Here is an 18,118-nt window from a genome sequence, read left to right on the forward strand (position 1 = left end):
TAAAAATATATTTATATGGAACTGCATATCTATATAATACACTAAAGAAAAATAAATATATTATCATTCAAAACAAATAAAAATATAAAAAATATAGTCCATCATTTTAAGTGATAACTTATACTTCATTATATTATCATATGTTTAGAGAGATAAAATGCAAGTACGCCCATGTAGTATAAATTTTCCGTAAAAGTTAAAAAGATTCGAAGTCATATAATGGAAGTGAATTATTTTATTTAATAAATAATAATTATATTTGTTTATATTTTAATTTTATTTAATATATTATTCAATTTTAATGTTCGTGCAATATGGATGCTAATTACCAAATTTGGCCCTCTAAAGTAAAGGCAGTCATGAATGGGGAGCGGATCCCCTACTGTGGAATAAACACAGCACCAGTTACTGTGCTTTAAAACACAGCCGTTTTACTCCAAACACAACAGCTTTTAATTTTTTATAATTCCTTTAACTAAAGTCGTTTTTCTTCTCAATAAGCGTGGAACCCATTTTATTTTAGGAGTAGTTCTTTCCACATACAGTACAAAGCGTGGAACACAATACAAAAATGATTAGTTTTTCTTTTGCGAAAAGACGATCTTTTTTTTCCCTCCTTTTTTTGTTCTCTGCATACAAGGAACTGCATAACCTTTTCATCTCTCTTTTCTCTATTCCCTCCATAATCTCACAGTAACCCTCATTAAATCAGTCCACTTCAGGTAATTCACAGTAGCCCTTCCTAATCTCTGTTCTCTTTTCTCTTTTATTTATTAGATGCAATTTATCATTTATATACTGAAAATTAAAATTAATAGTTGATGTAATTTCACACGAAAAATACTGTGTTGGATTTACAAGTTTTTTCATTTTTAAATATATCACCTAGATGACAATGGAAGAAGCTCAATGACAAATAATGAAATAACTCACGTGAACTTAAGAGTTTTAAGGCTGCTTTCGTAACTTCTTTTTGTTATTGTGTAATTGCATATTAGTTGATGTAGTTATTAATATTGTGTGTATTTTAATTTTTTTTTTATGTGACAGACAATTGTTGCACCAATTTTATTAATGGATTTTAGTTCAGATTTAGAGTTGAAGCCTAGAATTGGTATGCAATTTGATAGCTTGGATGAGGTTTGGATGTTTTGGGTGCAATATGGAGGGAAATCAGGATTTGGAGTGAGAAAACATTACAGTAACAAGAACAAGAAAACTGGTCATATAACATCATACAAATATGTTTGTTGTAAGGAGGGTATTCGTAAAGCAGACAAAAGAGATTCTTTGGCACTCAATCCTCGACTTGAAACCCGAACAGATTGTAAAGTAAGATTGGGAGTCACTTACATCGATGGTAAGTATAAAATAAATGAGTTTATTGAAGAACACAATCATCCTCTCCATCTTCCCGAGACAGTTCATATGTTGTCTTCCCAACGTAAAATAACAGAAATTCAAGCACATGAGATTGATTTGGCAGAGGATGCTGGACTCAGACAGAAATCAGCTTATAATTTGTTGATTAGAAGAGCAGGGGGGAGAGATGGCATTGGTTACACCATGTTGGATGCTAAGAATTATCTACGTTCTAAAAGGCAAAGAAGCATGGTATATGGTGAAGCCGGTTGTCTAATGAGATATTTTCAACAAAAGTTATCTGAAAATCCTTCATTTTATCATGCTAATCAGATGGATATGGAAGAGCAGATAACTAATGTGTTTTGGGCAGATGCAAGAATGTTGATAGACTATGAGTATTTTGGTGATGTTGTGTCATTAGATACCACATATTGCACGAATCGTGCAAATAGACCGTTGGCTATATTTTCAGGTTTCAATCATCATAGAAAAGCTGTGATTTTTGGCGCATCACTTTTGTATGATGAGACGGCGGCGTCATTCAAATGGTTGTTCGAAACTTTTTTGGAAGCTCACAAGCAAAAAAAGCCCTTCACTGTCTTTACAGATCAAGATCAAGCTATGGCAAAGGCCTTACACGAGGTACTGCCCGAGACAGCTCATGGATTATGTACATGGCACTTAATGCAAAATGGCATCAAACACTTAGGAAATTTGATGAAAGAAGGATCACGTTTTTTAACAGATTTTAAGAGATGTATGTATAGCTTTGATGATCAGGCCCAATTTGAGGAGGCTTGGAGTAGCTTATTGACACAATATAGTCTCCAAGACAACACATGGTTGAAACATGTTTATAGTGTAAAGGAGAAATGGGCTGGTTGCTACATGAATGCGTTCACGCTTGGGATGAGAAGCACACAACTTAGTGAGAGTGTCAATTCCGATATCAAGAAGTGCATGAAGCCCAACTTGAACATTATGCAATTTTTTAATAATTTTGAGCAGGTTGTGGAGGAGAAGAGATATAGTGAGCTAATGTGTGATTTTGAAGCACGCCAGAAATTGCCTAGATTGAGTTTAGAGAGTTCTCCGATGTTGCAACAACTTTCCAAGGTTTATACTCCATCTGTCTTTGATCTATTTCAAAAAGAGTTTGTTTTATTTGCAGCTGCCTACGTAAAGCATAAACAAGAAACTCCATCATCCTTTGAATATGTTATTGGATTGATCAATCATGATAGAGAATGGAGGGTGACACATGATCCTAATACAAAGATGCTTATATGTAGTTGTCGAAGATTTGAGATGGTTGGATTAATATGTTGTCATATTGTGAAAGTGTATGATGTGATGGATATAAAAATACTTCCGGAGCATTATATTTTGAAAAGGTGGACAAGAGAAGCTAGGAGTGGTGTAGTACAAGACTATGCAGGTAATGAAGTTGAAGAAGATCCTAAATTACAAAGTACAGAGAGGTATCGAAAATTATGCCGGATGCTTATAAGATTGGCAACTGAAGCTTGTATTTACCCATCAACATTTTCCTTGGTGCATGAAACAATGCATGATTTGAGTAAGAAAGTGATGGAAATGCGTTTAATGGAGGATGGCCAAGAAAATGAGAATAGTGTGAGGACCTCTCCATCAATCTCTTCTATGCCATCAAGAGGATTCAAACAAAGAATTGGAATGAAAGGGTCGAAACGACTAAAGAGTTGGGTAGAACTTCAGTCAAAGCGAAACAAAACAAATCATAGAGTGAAGGTATGTAGACTTGTTATACTTTTAAGTTTATTGATTGCTTATATGATAAATATTTTATAATTATTATAGAATCTTGGAGCAAAAAGTGCACTATCCGCTTCTTGTTCGACACCTCCAGAACCTAATGTGTGCCTTCAAAGAGCCACAAATCAATTTAGCTTCACCGATTTGTTGACGGTACGAAAGATTAATTTTATAGCATATAGTTTGTATAATTGCTCATTAATTCGTCTTTTTTTTTCATATAGGCACCCCTTCATCAATCTTTACATTATGTTGATGGAATGTATTTCAATGGAGATACATCTAGTGTCAATATTCAAGATCAAGATTTTTGAAACTTGAGTTCTTGTAATTTTTTTAACTAGTATTTACTCATCTCGTTGTATGCTAATATGAATACCTTTTGTGGGATATAATTTGTCATATTCTTTTGAGTTTGAGGCAAAAAGTAAAGGTTCTCAACTATTGTGGATTCTATGAATCATAAAGTAATTATGGTTTTTTGTTGGATACTCATATTTTTGCAGGATCTTAATAGTTCTATCTTTCAAGAAATATAGCATATATGTCATGGTTTCATTGAGGTTTTCATATAGGGAGAAAAAGAATTATTTCTGTATTTTTTCTGTATTAATCTTTTCTGAATTGTTCTAATGATACTTTGATATTGATCATATACAGAAGGAGAAAACAAAAGGATGGAGTTTTCTGATATTGATCTTTTCTGAATTGCTCTAATGTTTTTTTTTTGTATTTTTTGTACTGTGTTTGGAAATAATTATTTTAAATAAAGTAATATTGAGAAGAAAAAAAAATATTGGAAAAAGTAATATTGAGAAGCTTGCAGCAGTGGAAGAAAATATATTGCATTAGAAGCATTACAATGTTGCTTAAGAAAGAGAGAAGCTTGCAGATATTGAGAAGAAAAAGAAATCATTTTGTACTGTATGTGGAAAGAACTACTCCTAAAATAATATGGGTTCCACGCTTATTGAGAAGAAAACGACTTTAATTAAAGAAATTATAAAAAATTGAAAAGCTGTTGTGTTTGGAGTAAAACGGCTGTGTTTTAAAGCACAGTGGCTGGTGCTGTGTTTATTCCACAGTAGGGGATCCGCTCCCGTCATGAATGAATATGAAGCGTGAGAAAAATACACACATGTCACTTCTCAGCGGTTGCACGTGGTTACACGCGCCACTGTTTCAGTGTGGAATCTCCTCTGCCCAACCGTCGTCTACCTTCTGTTGCTGCAACCTTCCTATGGCTACCTCCTGTCGAATCGCCGTCGTCGGCGACGTCGTAATCTCTCCCTCTCTTGTTCTCTTTCTATCTATTTAGCTATCTTCTACCTGGTTAGAAGTGATTCTATCTTTTTAATTTTGGAAAACGCTTATTTTTACTCTTTTTTTTTTCTCAATTTGAAGCATGATGATTGGAGCTTAGAAGAGGATACCAAGGCTCTGCAACTGTTGAAGGTTTCTTTTTCTCTCTATGATTGGTACTTTATTTTGTTTCAGTGTATTTGTGGTACTGTATTTTTTTTTCTCATGGAATTGATGACCAGCTGTCGATAAAATGCAACAAATTCCTGGTTGAGTGAGGCAAAGTTTGGATTCTCTGTGACTAGTTGATCAGTAGGAAGTTATCAGCAGATTCTTGTTAGAATGACGAGTGTTAATTTGAAAAATAAGTTGAGCTGAATATGGAAACCTAAGTGTATGAGCTATGAGAATATAAATTGCCCTAAGAGCTTTGTATTTTCTTCTGTAAAAGGAGTAATTTCCATGATTTTGTTCTAATCAAACCTCGGACCTTTCATCAGTAAAATGGGACAGTTATTATGGGAAGCGATAGTCCCCACTGTATATTGGTCCCTATGCTTAGGAAAGAATAAGAAATTTCGAGAACTTAGAAGAATCTGTTTATGAGGTTTGGGAGAGGATTCAACTGGATTCAAACCACAAAGAGTTCGAAGCACTTCTAAATTTTAATGCTGTCAGTATGTGGAATAGTGCATTTTTAGCTCTTCAGTCTCGTTGTGTTGTGTGGCATCCTCGTTCCTTTGTAACATTTCCCCTCACAGTTTGTTTTACTTTGTGTATACTTCCCGTATTTCTTCTTGTAACATGTATATGTGTTTCTGGGAATGCAGCCGGATCTCGTGCTGTTCACAGGCAGGTGCTCTCTTCTTCACTTTCTATCCTGTTTGCTGATGGGCATGCCAGCCGAGTCATCTCATCCTGTCTTTATCTAGATTAAGTTGAGGGGTAACTCAGATCCTGCTGGTTCGCTTATGCTGTGGGAGTTTTCTTCAGGTGATTTTGGCAATGAGAATGCTGATCTTGTTGAAAGTATTTCAAATGTTGATTTTGCAAAAGCAGTGATTTTGGGAAACCATGATGCTTGGAACACCCAGAAGTTCTCTGCGAGGTGAGCGTAAATGCTGTATGAAATCCCTGAAATAGTTTTATTGGGCGTGTTTACTGCAATTTAGTCAGAATCACTCTTCTTTTGCCTTTTTGGGTCGGTTCCACATGGTGGTTGGTAGTTCAAGAACATGCGCTTCTACCTTGTTAATGTTGAGAAGCTAAGCTATCTTTCTCTGGAGTGTAAATTACTAAGAAGGTGTCTGGCTAAGCTTTTTCCCTGAAAGCTTATAAGTTCCTTCGTCTTATAAGATGTCAAATCTTATTCTGAAGATAAGTTGTCATAGTATCTCGATGATTAGCTTATAAGATGTTAGTATGACATAGTTGTATCTTGGTCATACTAAATCTCGAACTTCCTTGTACTCCAATTTTGAAAGCATAGAAATTTTCTGTACAAAAGAATTAATTTTACATGTGGAATAAGTGTTACAACTCAAAATTTATGTTGATTGCCAGAGCTTTATCAATTAAACATGTGACATATTATCATACAGAGACCAGATTCGATACCACCTCGTGGCATTTGGCTCCCCCTGTTGACCATTTACCTTGACTGAAAACTATCCTAGTGAAACCCTGAGATAGGAGACTTACTGGAGGACCTTCCTTTGGGCAAACTTCTTAGAGTATTGCCACTTTTTTTGTAATCTTTTCATTTTCTATCTTTATTTTTAAGAAAACCTCGAGACTTGGGTGGTAATACATTCAAAATTGCATGTTTATCAGTTAGGATATTTATACATTCTAAAGGATGCACCTCTATATTGAGCTGAGCACTGCAGGGCCATAGGACCGAGTCTGGGGTGTTTGTCTTGCAACCACTGATTTCAGCCAGTGTATACTCTAGATTGAATTTTGTCTATTGCATTTTGATGAAGATAGAATTGTATAATATATTATATCTTTAATTATTGATTTGTCTTGTTGGTCAAGTTAGTTTGTTTCCTTTTAGATGTCTAGGGTTTTATTATAAATAGGAGTTTTATTTATGTTTTAGTGGAGTCGAATTGAGAGTTAAAATGTAGAGGGTGGGATTGTTCCCTTCTCGCGGTGTTCTTCCGGTATTCATGAGTGAATCAACGGATTAACCCTTATTGTACGCATTCCGGTATACAGTGGTTATCAACGGAGTTCGTATATTTATCAGTATCAAATATATTTCACGCTTCTACCTGCATCACATTTCATATTTTCTGTTCTCTGAACTAAGATTAGTACTGTACCCCTTCATCCTCTACAAAATTGTGTTATGTTCTTGCAACCACTGATTTCAGCCAGTGTATATTCTAGATTGAATTTTGTCTATTGTATTTCGTATTTTCTGTTCTCTGAACTAAGATTAGTACTGTACCCCTTCATCCTCTACAAAATTGTGTTATGTTCTTGTTAGGATGCCTGAAAGAAAAGCTTGTGATTCTAAGATGGTACTAACCTCTACAGATACTCAACACATATATGCTGTGATTGGCAAGAATGTTTCCTTTTTTTATGTGGGGCAACAAGGTGAGTTTACACAGGATTCAACTTCTAAAAATACAACTTAGAAGTGTGTAGCATATTGATTTCTGCAAAGAACAAATAATTCCAATCTAGTCTTATGGCTTAGAAACATGATTAGCCTGCTCCATACATCCCATCTCTTGAAAATCTTCTCACTTGCTATGTTTGTATCCTGATTTGATGAATACATGTAAATTGCTAATGTGTTTGATATCTATGGTGAATGTTTGCATTCATAGTTGTCTCGTCCTGTAAAGTTATTTATCAGTTCTAAATGCCTCAATTCTCAATGCAGGGAAAAAGACGCTGTTCAACTGCAGCTTGAATCGTAAGTCTATAAGTTATACTTTGTAAAATTATATGGTCCCACTAATTTTCTTTTGGTACATTACTTGGTATGTTGAAATCGCTATCACTTTCAACAATTTGTGGATAAAATGTTTGTGAACCAGCCTTGGCGATGAGCATGTTGGCTACCGACGAATGGATTTTCCAAATCTGAAGTTGAGTATAGTTGGTGGACGGCCGTTTTCTTGTGGTGGTCAACAGGTGTTTCGGAAAAAACTTCTTACTGCTAGGTCAGTAGGCCATATATGCCACTTCTCAAATTTATTCTCCACCTTTGCAATTTATATCATCCTTTTATTAGAAGCCATTTTATTCTAGTCATGAATATGTTCTTCTTTCTGATAATATTATGCATATCGAACTACTTGATGAATAGAAAGCTATATGATCTCTGTAGTCCAGGTAATATCAACCATTCAACCTTACTTTATAGGGTCTAATTACTGTGCTAATTAATTGATTACAGAGTTTAAGTTATATATATGTAAGTTGTAACATATAGGCATATAAAGCATGTCATTCTCTCATCTTGATCTGATCCAATTTCTTGTATCCATGTTGCAATTGTATCCCTAGATATGGCATCCATGATATGGATGGAAGCGCGAATAGGATTTATCACGCTGCTTTAGGAACTCCTGCGGATCATTCAGTTATATTTCTTGCTCATAACGGGCCTACAGGTGTAATAAATTTGTGGGGAAAATCTGTTTTATTTTACATGGCATAAACCAAAGAGTTTCTTTATACTAAACTCGCGATTATTCATCCAGGCCTAGGTTCTGGTTTGGATGATATATGCGGAAAGGATTGGATACCTGGAGGTGGTGATCATGGCGACCCTGGTAATTCTGCATCTCTGCTACTTAACTCCCTGTTGTCGTATCCCCTACGTATATGATATTTTGACGTTGAATTCTGGTTTGTGATGATAAAAATAGACTTGGCGCTCGCAATATCCCAACTAAAAGAGACCACCAAATTGTCAATCAAGTTGGTAGTGTTTGGTCACATGCATAAAGAGCTGGCCTTTGGAAATGGTCTTCGAAAAATGATAGTGGTCGGGGATGACAACACCGTGTACCTCAATGGGGCTGTTGTTCCAAGGGTTAAAATAATCGGCAAAGAACAAGCCGTTGCATCGGGCACTCTACGAGCCTTCACGGTTGCTGATATATCAGATGGCAGCTTGGAGAAAATAACTGAAACTTGGGTTTCAGTCATCGGAGACGAAGTCAGAGTCGAGGATGAGCTCGTATTGCTTAGCAAAGGAGCGACGCTGTAGGTACGACCACTTTTGTATACTGAAGAGAGATATACTTGTGATGCTATATCAACTGGTTAATTAGGAATCTCTTATTCTAACATATGCAATACTCGCCTACATATACAATGACATCATTCAGTTTTATTTGATTTGAGTTATAGAGAATTCGTTGTGTTATTGTTACAAATTTATCTGCCATTATTTATGATCTGGGAAAGATAAAAGAGCAACTCGTATTCAAGAGATGATGAGAAACTCGTCAAAGGTAGTTAATAATATTGAACAGTTAGAAGCAGGCAACTGCAAGAAATGTGTAACTATTTTTTTTTGATAAAAAATGTGTGTATATTTTTAATGATATGTTTGACCCATTTTTTACGAAACATGTATGTGATGTGCCTGTGAATGGCCCCCTTTTAGGGCTCTATGTTTCATTTTCATCTTTACTTTGTTGGAGGCCTTTCTTTTGTTTTATTGGTGCATCGACTCCCATGCAGCGTTGGCTTTTTTGACTCAATTAAAAATTTGATTATATTATCATTATGAGAAAAGAAAGCACTAATTGCAGGTTGCCCCCACACTTAGAGATGATTAAATTTGTGATTTTAATGATAATGATGGCTTCTTTTTGGTAGACCAACCACTCTCCCAATTGTGAACAAAAATGCTTGTTATTTGTTACACTGTCGGGCATTCATTGCTTTGCTATATTGAGATATAGTGATGTTATTCGATCATAATATGAGTGATCATAATAGTTTTAAATTTAATGTATTTAAATATTTTGTTCAAAATAAAAATACAATATTGTTAGTTTTATTATTTTGTAATTATTAATTTGTTTTTTATTTTATTTTTTTAAATAAAAAATAGCTAATTGTCTTTAAATCCATAACGTATTTTAGTATTTGGTTTTAGCACCAATTCTTTTTTTTTTTTTTTTTGATCGGACAAAGTCATGTTAGATGTTAGTAATTAGTTCATCATCCACTCCAAGAACCACCTTATCTCTCCATTCACCAAATCCACTTTATATCTCCAATCTCCAATTCGCTCCCAAGAGGGATCGAACCCGGGTCACTTCACTTAAGTGAGGACCCGGTGGCCAGTGGGCTAAGCCCCCTGGTTGGTTTTTGCACCAATTCTAAAAAAGCGACTTCTAAATCCATAACCTTTTTTTTGTCTGATTTTAGTCCCGTGACCAGTTTTTTCTTACGCCGACGACAGTCGAAATTGACATTTGGACACATACGTGACATGTGGAAAATTCCAAGAGTGGGGCTAACATGGTAGACCCTTTTCAAGTTAATAAAATTCCAATCTTACATGCTGATTTATCAAAAATCAACTCTTTAATAGCAATGTGTAGTGGTTTCTAGCTAACATGGTAGACCCTTCAAAGTCAATAAAATCCCAATCTTAATTACATGCTGATTTATCAAATATCAAGTATTTAACGGGGATGTAGTAGCTAGTTTCTATATTAGTTTTAGGCTATCCTTCAATCTATCCTCATCATGAAGAAACTCTAAAATAATTGGAGTTATTGAGTCCAACCCTATTGAAAGCAACATGAATAGTAGGGCACGTACTAAAGTTATTGGCCTTGTTGTAGTCCGCCCTCACTACAAGTATCACGTGACCTTATGCCCTACCTAATTAATTTTCTTCTAACTTTGGAAAATCATTTGCATAAACATCATTTTATTTGTAATATTTTTTGGAAAATAAGTTGACATAAATCAATTTTGAATTGTGTGCATTTGGTTTCTCTTGAGCATAATAAATGGAAGTGGAGCTTGTTCTCGAAGTGGAAAGAAATATTTTTTTATGTTGATAATTCTTTTATGAAATATTCTTGTAGGCATCAAAACAGTAGAATTATTATTACTACTACAACACAAACACTCAAGTTGATACTACAAATATAATATCACATTAATAGAAGTACTTTGTTGTCTTTATTTCAAATACTTGTATTTTAATTGATTTTCGAGACTAATTAAGTTATATATCATGTCATCACTTGAATATATTATACAGATAAATCACACAATAATTGAAATGGAACTACATTTAGGTGGAACTTGACCTTGATTTGTTATGAGATCCAAATAAAAACTTCTACCACATTCATATTTAAAACAATAGTAAAATTATAACTAAAAGGGTCGGAGTATAAAATAGGATACTAATTTGCACCAATCAAATTCATTAAGAGCATGCATGGAGAATAGCCACATATATCTCATCAAGATTACTTAAATTAATTGTGAGTAATACTTATTTAATTATGATTTCATATTTTTGATTGTGTTAGATAATTGATACTAATTGGCTGGAATAGTTAGGGGAAAAAACACAAAGAGAGGAATGTCTTATTTCTGTCTGACAAGGTCAATCTGACATATCCAATCTGTAATTCTCTTCTAGATTTATAGCAGCCTTTGACCGAATCTCAGCCGTCCATCAAGAATCAAGATCCATGCCCTTCTGTAGTGGATGGGGCCGGCAGGTCAATCTATTTCAAATTTAACTAATAAAAAAATAGATTACAGTTGGAAAAAATAATAAATTTATTGTATAATTCTACCATATTTACAAGGAATGGGATAATGCGAACAAATAAGATATTTATTGTATGTCACAAATAGATTATGGGATACTTTGTTGCAACGGATAATCATGAATCTTGTAACTAATCATTGCTTCTCAACTCTTCTAAATATTTATAGCTACATAGAAACTTCTTTTGCCCTTGAGCTACACCCATAAATAATCGATCTACTTTCTTCACAATGAACATTCATTTATAATTCATTAAGGGTTGTTATTCAATAAATGATCAATAGTATTTTATGTCTCGAACTTTCAACATTTTTCATAAAATATTCTGAACTTTCGTCTTCTTCTAAAAGTTGCTCAAATATTTAATTTTTTCATAAAATGTCCCACCATACAAAGCCGAAACATAATTAATCTCACCGAAGAAGTCTTGAGTTATTAACTTGGTAATGTAGGATTCACAACTTGACTTCAGTCAATTTGCAATGAGTCATTTCGATCATCAAATTTTGTACAACGAGCCACTTTATGAAAAACGTTGAAACATTAAGATTTTTTTTAATTTAAAATATTTTTATGAAAAACGTTGAAAGTTCAAAATATAAAACACTATTAACCATTCTAAACTATTAGTGCAACCACAATCACTCTTACCAATTTTCATTAATCAATAATTATGTGAATTTAACAAATTAATATTAGTTTGTTGTCTAAATAAGTAGTCATGCTTAACATATAAACCATCAAGAAACACATTGTTGATCAAGGCAAACTTATTGGATTGTAGAACATGAGAAGACTCATGTTCACTAGGGTTCATTCCAATTTTTGTGACAGTATTTTGACATTAGTGAAATCCAAATACCATTAAAAATCAAATAACTAGTCATACCTTCTAATTGTAATTGATTATATTATCAATTTATCACTTTGTTTATCTTTTATATTAAACACAACATAAAATCTAAGATTTCTAAGCACGAATATAGCATGCAATAGATCATTATCGCAGCTTAGTTCATTTAATAAATTGACCAACACAATCTAGCTACCAAGGTCAATTATCCATTATTATCACTAAAAATTGGCAGAAAATTTAGAAACCCCTACAAGGGTAAAATCGACTTTTTACGCAACCTTCATGGCTGTCCACGACCATACATAAAAATAAATCCATTTACATATTGCAATACACTCCAGAAACCAATAAATAAAAGGAAAAAAAAAGAAAAAAGAAAAGAAAAAAGAAACATAACAAACATGCAACACACAAATACATAAACACACATACACAAACCCAATTCCCTTCTTCTTTCTTTCGCTCCTTTCAATTCTCCTGTCTCCTTCTCCCGCTTAGATCGGATCTCCAATATCTCTATCGTCGTCAACACACGAACCCCCAAAATCCAGAAAAAAAAAAGAAGAAGAAAGAAATTAGAAGAGGGAGAGATAGGGAGAAGGGAGATTAATAACACGAGGAGAAGAAAAAGCCCAACCCAGAAAAAAGGGGTCGAGAGAAATCCCGTATTTTGGCAATCCCAGAAAAAGAAAATTAAACAGGTTTGTCCATGGTCAGAATTCAACTGGTTGAAAGGCGGAATCTTGGTGGGAATTTGGTTGAATAGAATAAATGGGAAATGTGACATCGAACGTGGCTGCAAAGTTCGCGTTTTTCCCGCCGGAGCCGCCGACGTACGACGTGTACAGTGATGAGGTGGAGGGGAAGCTGGTCATGAGCGGGCTGTCGCCGGAGAAGAACGTCGACGTGCATTTGTTGGATACAAAGCCCGGGAATAAAATCGTGGCCACGTTTTGGAGGCACCCGGCGGGGAGATTTACGCTGTTGTATTCTCACGGCAACGCCGCCGATTTAGGGCAGATGCTGGAGCTCTTTCTCGAGCTCAGAGCGCATCTACGTGTCAACATCATGAGGTGCGTGTGTATGCGTTTAGATTTTGTGATTCTTGATTTTCTGTGTTGTAGGCGTTGGATTGTTAGTTTTTTTCTCTTTGGTTGCTTGAAGTGGTCTGTGATGGGCTGTTTGAGGTTTTTTTTGTGGCAACAAAAATGGCAAAAATAGGTTGGTTTGATTGATCTGTGGATGTTCATATTGAAGAGCACTTCTATTTTTGCTGTTTATTTTGATAATTTGGGTTTAGCTAATTGGATATGGGGGTGAGATTTTGTGGGGAATTGGTGATTAGAGTTTTGATGTTTAGGACTTGGGGTTCTGAATTTTGCTTGAATTGATGGTGAGGAATATGATTTTGCAGTTCTAGTTCAAGACAGGGTTCATCTGTAACTGTTTTTCCTTTGCTTGAATTTGATTATTGAGTTTATGATTTGATTTTATATCTTCTGGATAAAATTTCAATCCTGCACTTCCGTTGGCATGATTTTTCCGAATATGTACATCAAGGGCCATAGTTTTTCACTCTCTTGATTGTTAGTAATACAAATAGATAAGAGTTCTTGCAAGCAGTTTCTGTATGAATGCCTAATTACTGGGATTCGCCTTCATTGCCAAACCCGTGCTCAAGAGTAGCTGCCTCTTTTCTGATGAGGGATGTATAGATTCTTCGAAAAGAGAGGACTAAACTTGCATTAATTATCATGATCAGTAGCACTTCTGTTTTTCTCCCCCTTTTTTGGCTAGTGGTCTGTGTTTGTTGGATTGGATAGGATTTGGTGTTATGCTAACCTGTGCTCGAGAGCGTTATTCTCATTCTTAATGACTTTGTATTTTCTTTATCTGGTTGCAGCTATGATTATTCTGGATATGGAGCATCCTCTGGTAAGGTGAGAACATTTTAATCATGCATTAATGTCAAGATTTCTTTTTACTGTTTAAGGATTTTGCAACATTAAAGTGATCTATGCTACAAACTTACCTTGTAAACTGGGAGGTAAATACAAAGATGGCAACTCTTTATAATTTGACTCATGTTGACAAGTTTATTGAAGTAATTTTACAATTACTACAGCCATCTGAGTTAAACACATACCACGACATTGAGGCTGTCTATGAATGTTTGAAGAACGAGTATGGGATCAAGCAAGAGGATGTCATTCTATATGGCCAATCTGTTGGGAGCGGTCCTACATTACATCTTGCATCTCGCTTTCCTAGGTTGAGAGCTGTAGTCCTCCACAGTGCAATTCTTTCGGGCATACGAGTTCTTTATAATGTAAAGGTCACATTCTGGTTTGACATTTTCAAAGTAAGTTCTCAACCTTTCAACAGATTTCTGTTGCTACTATTGCTGATGGCGTCTAACTGAAAATCTGTGTGCAGAACATAGACAAGATACGGAATGTCAACTGTCCGGTTCTAGTAATACATGTAAGAAATCTTTGCAACTTTTCTCCTTTAGCTCTAAATTACATTTGAAGATGTGTCGACAACTGTCCGGTTCTAGTACACTGCATCAAATTCTCTTTCCCAAATCTGTCACGGAACTCTAAGCTGATCCATCAGACACATGAGGTCCTCAACGTACAACTTCAAAATTTAGGACAGACCATATATGCACAGATCGAACCACACATAATGCACTAATATATTAGTTCAGGATTTGGTTTGATAGCATTCTTAAAAAATCATGATTCATGACTTACGGGGCGAGGTTTAGAAGTGAGATTCTGACTCAATAACTGCAGCTAACATTTATTTGTTGCCATGGCTCAGGAATAATAGCTATCAAGTTTCTAGAAAATGACATTCAATAATAAATATTTCTTCTTCTTACACTTAGGCATATTATCTTTCTGTCCAGCGTTGAGAATGACCTTATACTGCTCCATGCATCAGTCCTAGTCGGATGATAATCCCCGTCCACATCAATTTCTTTTTGGTTGAGCTGAATCTCAACTGCCAGCTTTACTAGGGTGGTGGCTGCTTAGCTAAATTTATGCTGGCACTCTAAAATCTGCGATGCTCAGTTCTGAATGAGTTGACAATCAATTGTTATATAGGTTATGTCTATTCACTTTAAATGAACCATTTACCATGTACGTAGGAATTTGGACTCGACATCTTCTTCTTATACAGACCAAACCAAGGAATGGACCATACATATATTGTTGCTCCTATAGGCTTTAAAAACTCTTATTCAAGTATTTGGATTGCTTACAAAATTTCTTTTAGGGATATAAATTGAATGTTGATAGCTGGAGTTCTCAAACATTAGGTATCTGTTTAAGGATGTGGCATAAAAGCAACACAGAGGAATACAATGTCCTGATTTTACTCAAATATCACAGAACTATAGAAATAATTCTAGCTGGAGAACATTGAATGAAAAAATCTTTTACCACTATGAAAAAAATAAAAAAAGAATCCTCATGTGATGCTTCAGTTACTAGGGTGTAGTATAAGACAGATATCTGAACTAGCAGAGATAAAAGGAGATTAATTTCTTCATTGACAGTTTCTCAAAAGAGGAATTAAGTGTGATCAATTTAGAATGGCTTTCATCTCTTTTGTAGCAATTATCTTTCATGGTTTTAAGACTAAGAGGTGAAACTTAAACCTAGCTGTTGCACTATGTGTGTAACAAGTTGGGGTCATCATTTATCCCGATGTTTATCTTCCAAGTTATCTCGGTATCTCCCATAAATTGGTTCACCTTTTTGTGTACTAATACTACAATCGTTTGCTTATCTTCCCACTAGGTTTCTGATAATGTAGGTTATGATGCAAAATATTATGCTCTATACATTTTTTTTTCCCAATCTTTTTGGTGATAACTTGTATTTCTAGCACCTTAATATGAATGTTTACTTCTAGGGTACAAATGATGAGATTGTTGACTTCTCACATGGCAAACGACTGTGGGAGCTTGCTAAGGAGAAATACGATCCATTATGGGTGAAAGGCGCAGGGCACTGCAATATCGAAACATTTCCCGAGTACATCAAACACTTGAGGAAATTCGTGAATGCAATGGAGAAACTTTCCTTCTCCAGAAGAGACAAGATGCAATCTGATACTAGCCCAACCTCAGCAGAATTCAGAAGCAACAAATGCTTGATGTTTACAAAAAAATAGCTCTTATTCATAGAAGTTCACCTTAGTAAAAACAGTTGCTCAAATCATGTGCTCTGCGTAAAGGGTCCGAATCATTGAAATTTCAGCTGCAGAGCATTATAGGGGATGAAGATGTAATCAAGATTGAAGATGCTAGGTAAGAGCTTTTCGCGATCCATCAAGGTAAAATCGATATGCTGTGATGCTTATATTTCCAGAGTACTCGACTTCTCATCACCTCGTGTATACTAGAATGTCGTTCTTTAGCTGCAAGATAGTGTAGTAATAGATTGTTTACAAGAGTGGCGCCTGCGCCCTCTTATTCATTCTTGTGTAGTGCCTCTGCGCGTGAAAACGTGGTTGTGATGATGTTCTAACATTTATGTGAATTCTTGTGTATATACACCTGCTGAAGCTCTATACAATCTTTCATGCTTTTCCTTACTGATTATTCTACATATTAGCCCTTGGTTTTTTAGCTTTTTTATTTTTATTTTTATTTTATTTTTGAGATTATTGCATGTTGCTCGCAGGTGCAAATTCTTGTTGGTTTCTTGCCGTGTATTTATCTCAGCCGCCAGCATAATATTTTCCAGCAAAAAAATAAAAAATTATATGCCATTTCCCTCTGATTATGCCTTCAACTTGTACAGTTTATACATACATACATATATATATATATATATATATATATATATATATAAAAATCATACTCCCTCCGTCCCTAAAATAACTTCCTCTTTTTCCATTTTGGGACGTCCCCCAAATAACTTCCTCTTTCTTTCTTTCCATTTTTGGAAACCTACCCCACCACTAATAATATTTTATTTATTCTTACTTTTCACTTTTCACCATTCCCAATACTAATTATAACACTTTTCACAACTTCCAATAATAATTATATCACTTTTTCTCCATTATCAATACACTTTACAACTTTTTATTAAAACTCGTGCCGTCCCCAAAGAGGAAGCCATTTCAGGGACGGAGGGAGTATTATATTTTTCAAATTTTAGTCCTAAGGAATGTCATTAGCATGTTACTTGTCATTCATTAATGATTTCATTTTTTTTATATTCCCACTTAATTTTCTATAACATATGCATGGGAGTGCAGCCCCTTACAGATAATGAGTTGTTTGTGGAAATGGATGAAATAATTTTTATAAATTATATTGTTCCATTTTTTGTAAATGTTCGGAGATTTATTGCGAGAAATAGAATTAGTAGGTAGCCATATCAAACTCTTTTAAGTGTTTTATTATTTTCAACAGAAAAAAATTGCTTCATTATTTTATTAATAGTATCTGAAAAGCTAGACAGCACTCAAAAGTTAAAATTCTAAAATTCCTAAATCGTAGTCGTGGTATATGAAGTATTACGAAAATTATTTATTTTTCAATGTTTACCAACCAAAATGAGCTCAATTGTTTATTTGAACTTGGAGAAAACATCACATATATGTCTATGTTGTCCATTTTATCTCGCATGCAATATAATAGCAAGGATTTGTAGGCAATGTAATGAGATTTGCGAAGTATATATTTTTCTGAGTTGTCGAATTTGGATTCTATTAATTGGGAATGAATTGAAAGTAACTCATTATCTACAACAAAATAGAGGAAATATTGATCATTCCACTCTACTTACACCTATTTTGAAAGATATGCTTAATCTTTTACACTTTCTTCTGTTGGGATCTCGAGTCGCTGCACACTACGGACTCGACGTTCCAACGAACTACTAGATACTCGAAATTGAGTATATGTCTTAGGACTCGACCTATGTGTGAATGATATGAAATAGTCTGATTGTTTTTTAACCAATGTTTTCATCGATGCT

At 34.7% G+C, this 18,118-nt stretch overlaps 4 protein-coding genes across 7 annotated transcripts in view; 3 read left to right on the forward strand and 1 right to left on the reverse strand.

Moving 5' to 3' along the window:
- The window catches only part of LOC130987571 (dolichyl-diphosphooligosaccharide--protein glycosyltransferase subunit 4A-like), a 57,343-nt gene that overhangs the window by 31,572 nt on the left and 7,653 nt on the right, over positions 1 to 18,118 (reverse strand). The gene's annotated exons all lie outside the window — the stretch shown is intronic.
- On the forward strand, positions 1,075 to 3,473 carry LOC130990021 (protein FAR1-RELATED SEQUENCE 5-like). The gene is made up of 3 exons (XM_057914223.1): positions 1,075 to 3,135; positions 3,205 to 3,312; positions 3,384 to 3,473. The coding sequence occupies exons 1-3, from the start codon at positions 1,075 to 1,077 to the stop codon at positions 3,471 to 3,473; spliced, it is 2,259 nt and encodes a 752-aa protein (XP_057770206.1).
- Positions 4,261 to 8,848, forward strand: LOC130987565 (uncharacterized). 3 transcript variants are annotated; one of them, XM_057911143.1, is made up of 10 exons: positions 4,261 to 4,438; positions 4,564 to 4,614; positions 5,292 to 5,313; positions 5,455 to 5,569; positions 7,009 to 7,071; positions 7,364 to 7,396; positions 7,521 to 7,646; positions 7,993 to 8,099; positions 8,190 to 8,261; positions 8,358 to 8,848. In XM_057911143.1, exons 1-10 carry the CDS (start codon positions 4,268 to 4,270, stop codon positions 8,699 to 8,701), a joined length of 1,104 nt encoding a protein of 367 aa, XP_057767126.1. In that variant the 5' UTR covers positions 4,261 to 4,267; the 3' UTR covers positions 8,702 to 8,848. The 3 variants fall into 3 exon arrangements, with proteins under 3 accessions (XP_057767126.1, XP_057767127.1, XP_057767128.1); XM_057911144.1 differs by lacking the exon at positions 7,009 to 7,071; XM_057911145.1 differs by lacking the exons at positions 4,261 to 4,438; positions 5,292 to 5,313; positions 7,009 to 7,071 and having other exon boundaries at positions 4,564 to 4,637.
- On the forward strand, positions 12,447 to 16,987 carry LOC130987566 (uncharacterized). Of its 2 annotated transcripts, XR_009089793.1 has the most exons (6): positions 12,464 to 13,180; positions 14,011 to 14,047; positions 14,233 to 14,469; positions 14,544 to 14,591; positions 16,038 to 16,434; positions 16,811 to 16,987. XR_009089793.1 is itself a non-coding variant. In XM_057911146.1 (5 exons), the coding sequence occupies exons 1-5, from the start codon at positions 12,879 to 12,881 to the stop codon at positions 16,296 to 16,298; spliced, it is 885 nt and encodes a 294-aa protein (XP_057767129.1). In that variant the 5' UTR covers positions 12,447 to 12,878; the 3' UTR covers positions 16,299 to 16,721. The 2 variants fall into 2 exon arrangements, 1 of the variants encoding a protein (XP_057767129.1); XM_057911146.1 differs by lacking the exon at positions 16,811 to 16,987 and having other exon boundaries at positions 12,447 to 13,180; positions 16,038 to 16,721.

This window comes from Salvia miltiorrhiza, chromosome 6 (genome assembly GCF_028751815.1).
Source record: "Salvia miltiorrhiza cultivar Shanhuang (shh) chromosome 6, IMPLAD_Smil_shh, whole genome shotgun sequence".
Taxonomy (NCBI): Eukaryota; Viridiplantae; Streptophyta; class Magnoliopsida; order Lamiales; family Lamiaceae; genus Salvia; species Salvia miltiorrhiza.

Excerpts from the sequence above, each read along its gene's own strand:
- LOC130990021 (XM_057914223.1), top strand. The coding sequence starts at position 1,075 with ATGGATTTTAGTTCAGATTTAGAGTTGAAGCCTAGAATTGGTATGCAA. Across the intron at positions 3,136-3,204 it reads AAACAAATCATAGAGTGAAG|AATCTTGGAGCAAAAAGTGC; the intron begins GTATGTAGACTT and ends TAATTATTATAG. Across the intron at positions 3,313-3,383 it reads GCTTCACCGATTTGTTGACG|GCACCCCTTCATCAATCTTT; the intron begins GTACGAAAGATT and ends TTTTTCATATAG.
- LOC130987565 (XM_057911143.1), top strand. The coding sequence starts at position 4,268 with ATGAATATGAAGCGTGAGAAAAATACACACATGTCACTTCTCAGCGGT. Across the intron at positions 4,439-4,563 it reads TCGCCGTCGTCGGCGACGTC|CATGATGATTGGAGCTTAGA; the intron begins GTAATCTCTCCC and ends CTCAATTTGAAG. Across the intron at positions 4,615-5,291 it reads AGGCTCTGCAACTGTTGAAG|CCGGATCTCGTGCTGTTCAC; the intron begins GTTTCTTTTTCT and ends CTGGGAATGCAG.
- LOC130987566 (XM_057911146.1), top strand. The coding sequence starts at position 12,879 with ATGGGAAATGTGACATCGAACGTGGCTGCAAAGTTCGCGTTTTTCCCG. Across the intron at positions 14,048-14,232 it reads ATGGAGCATCCTCTGGTAAG|CCATCTGAGTTAAACACATA; the intron begins GTGAGAACATTT and ends CAATTACTACAG. Across the intron at positions 14,470-14,543 it reads TCTGGTTTGACATTTTCAAA|AACATAGACAAGATACGGAA; the intron begins GTAAGTTCTCAA and ends ATCTGTGTGCAG.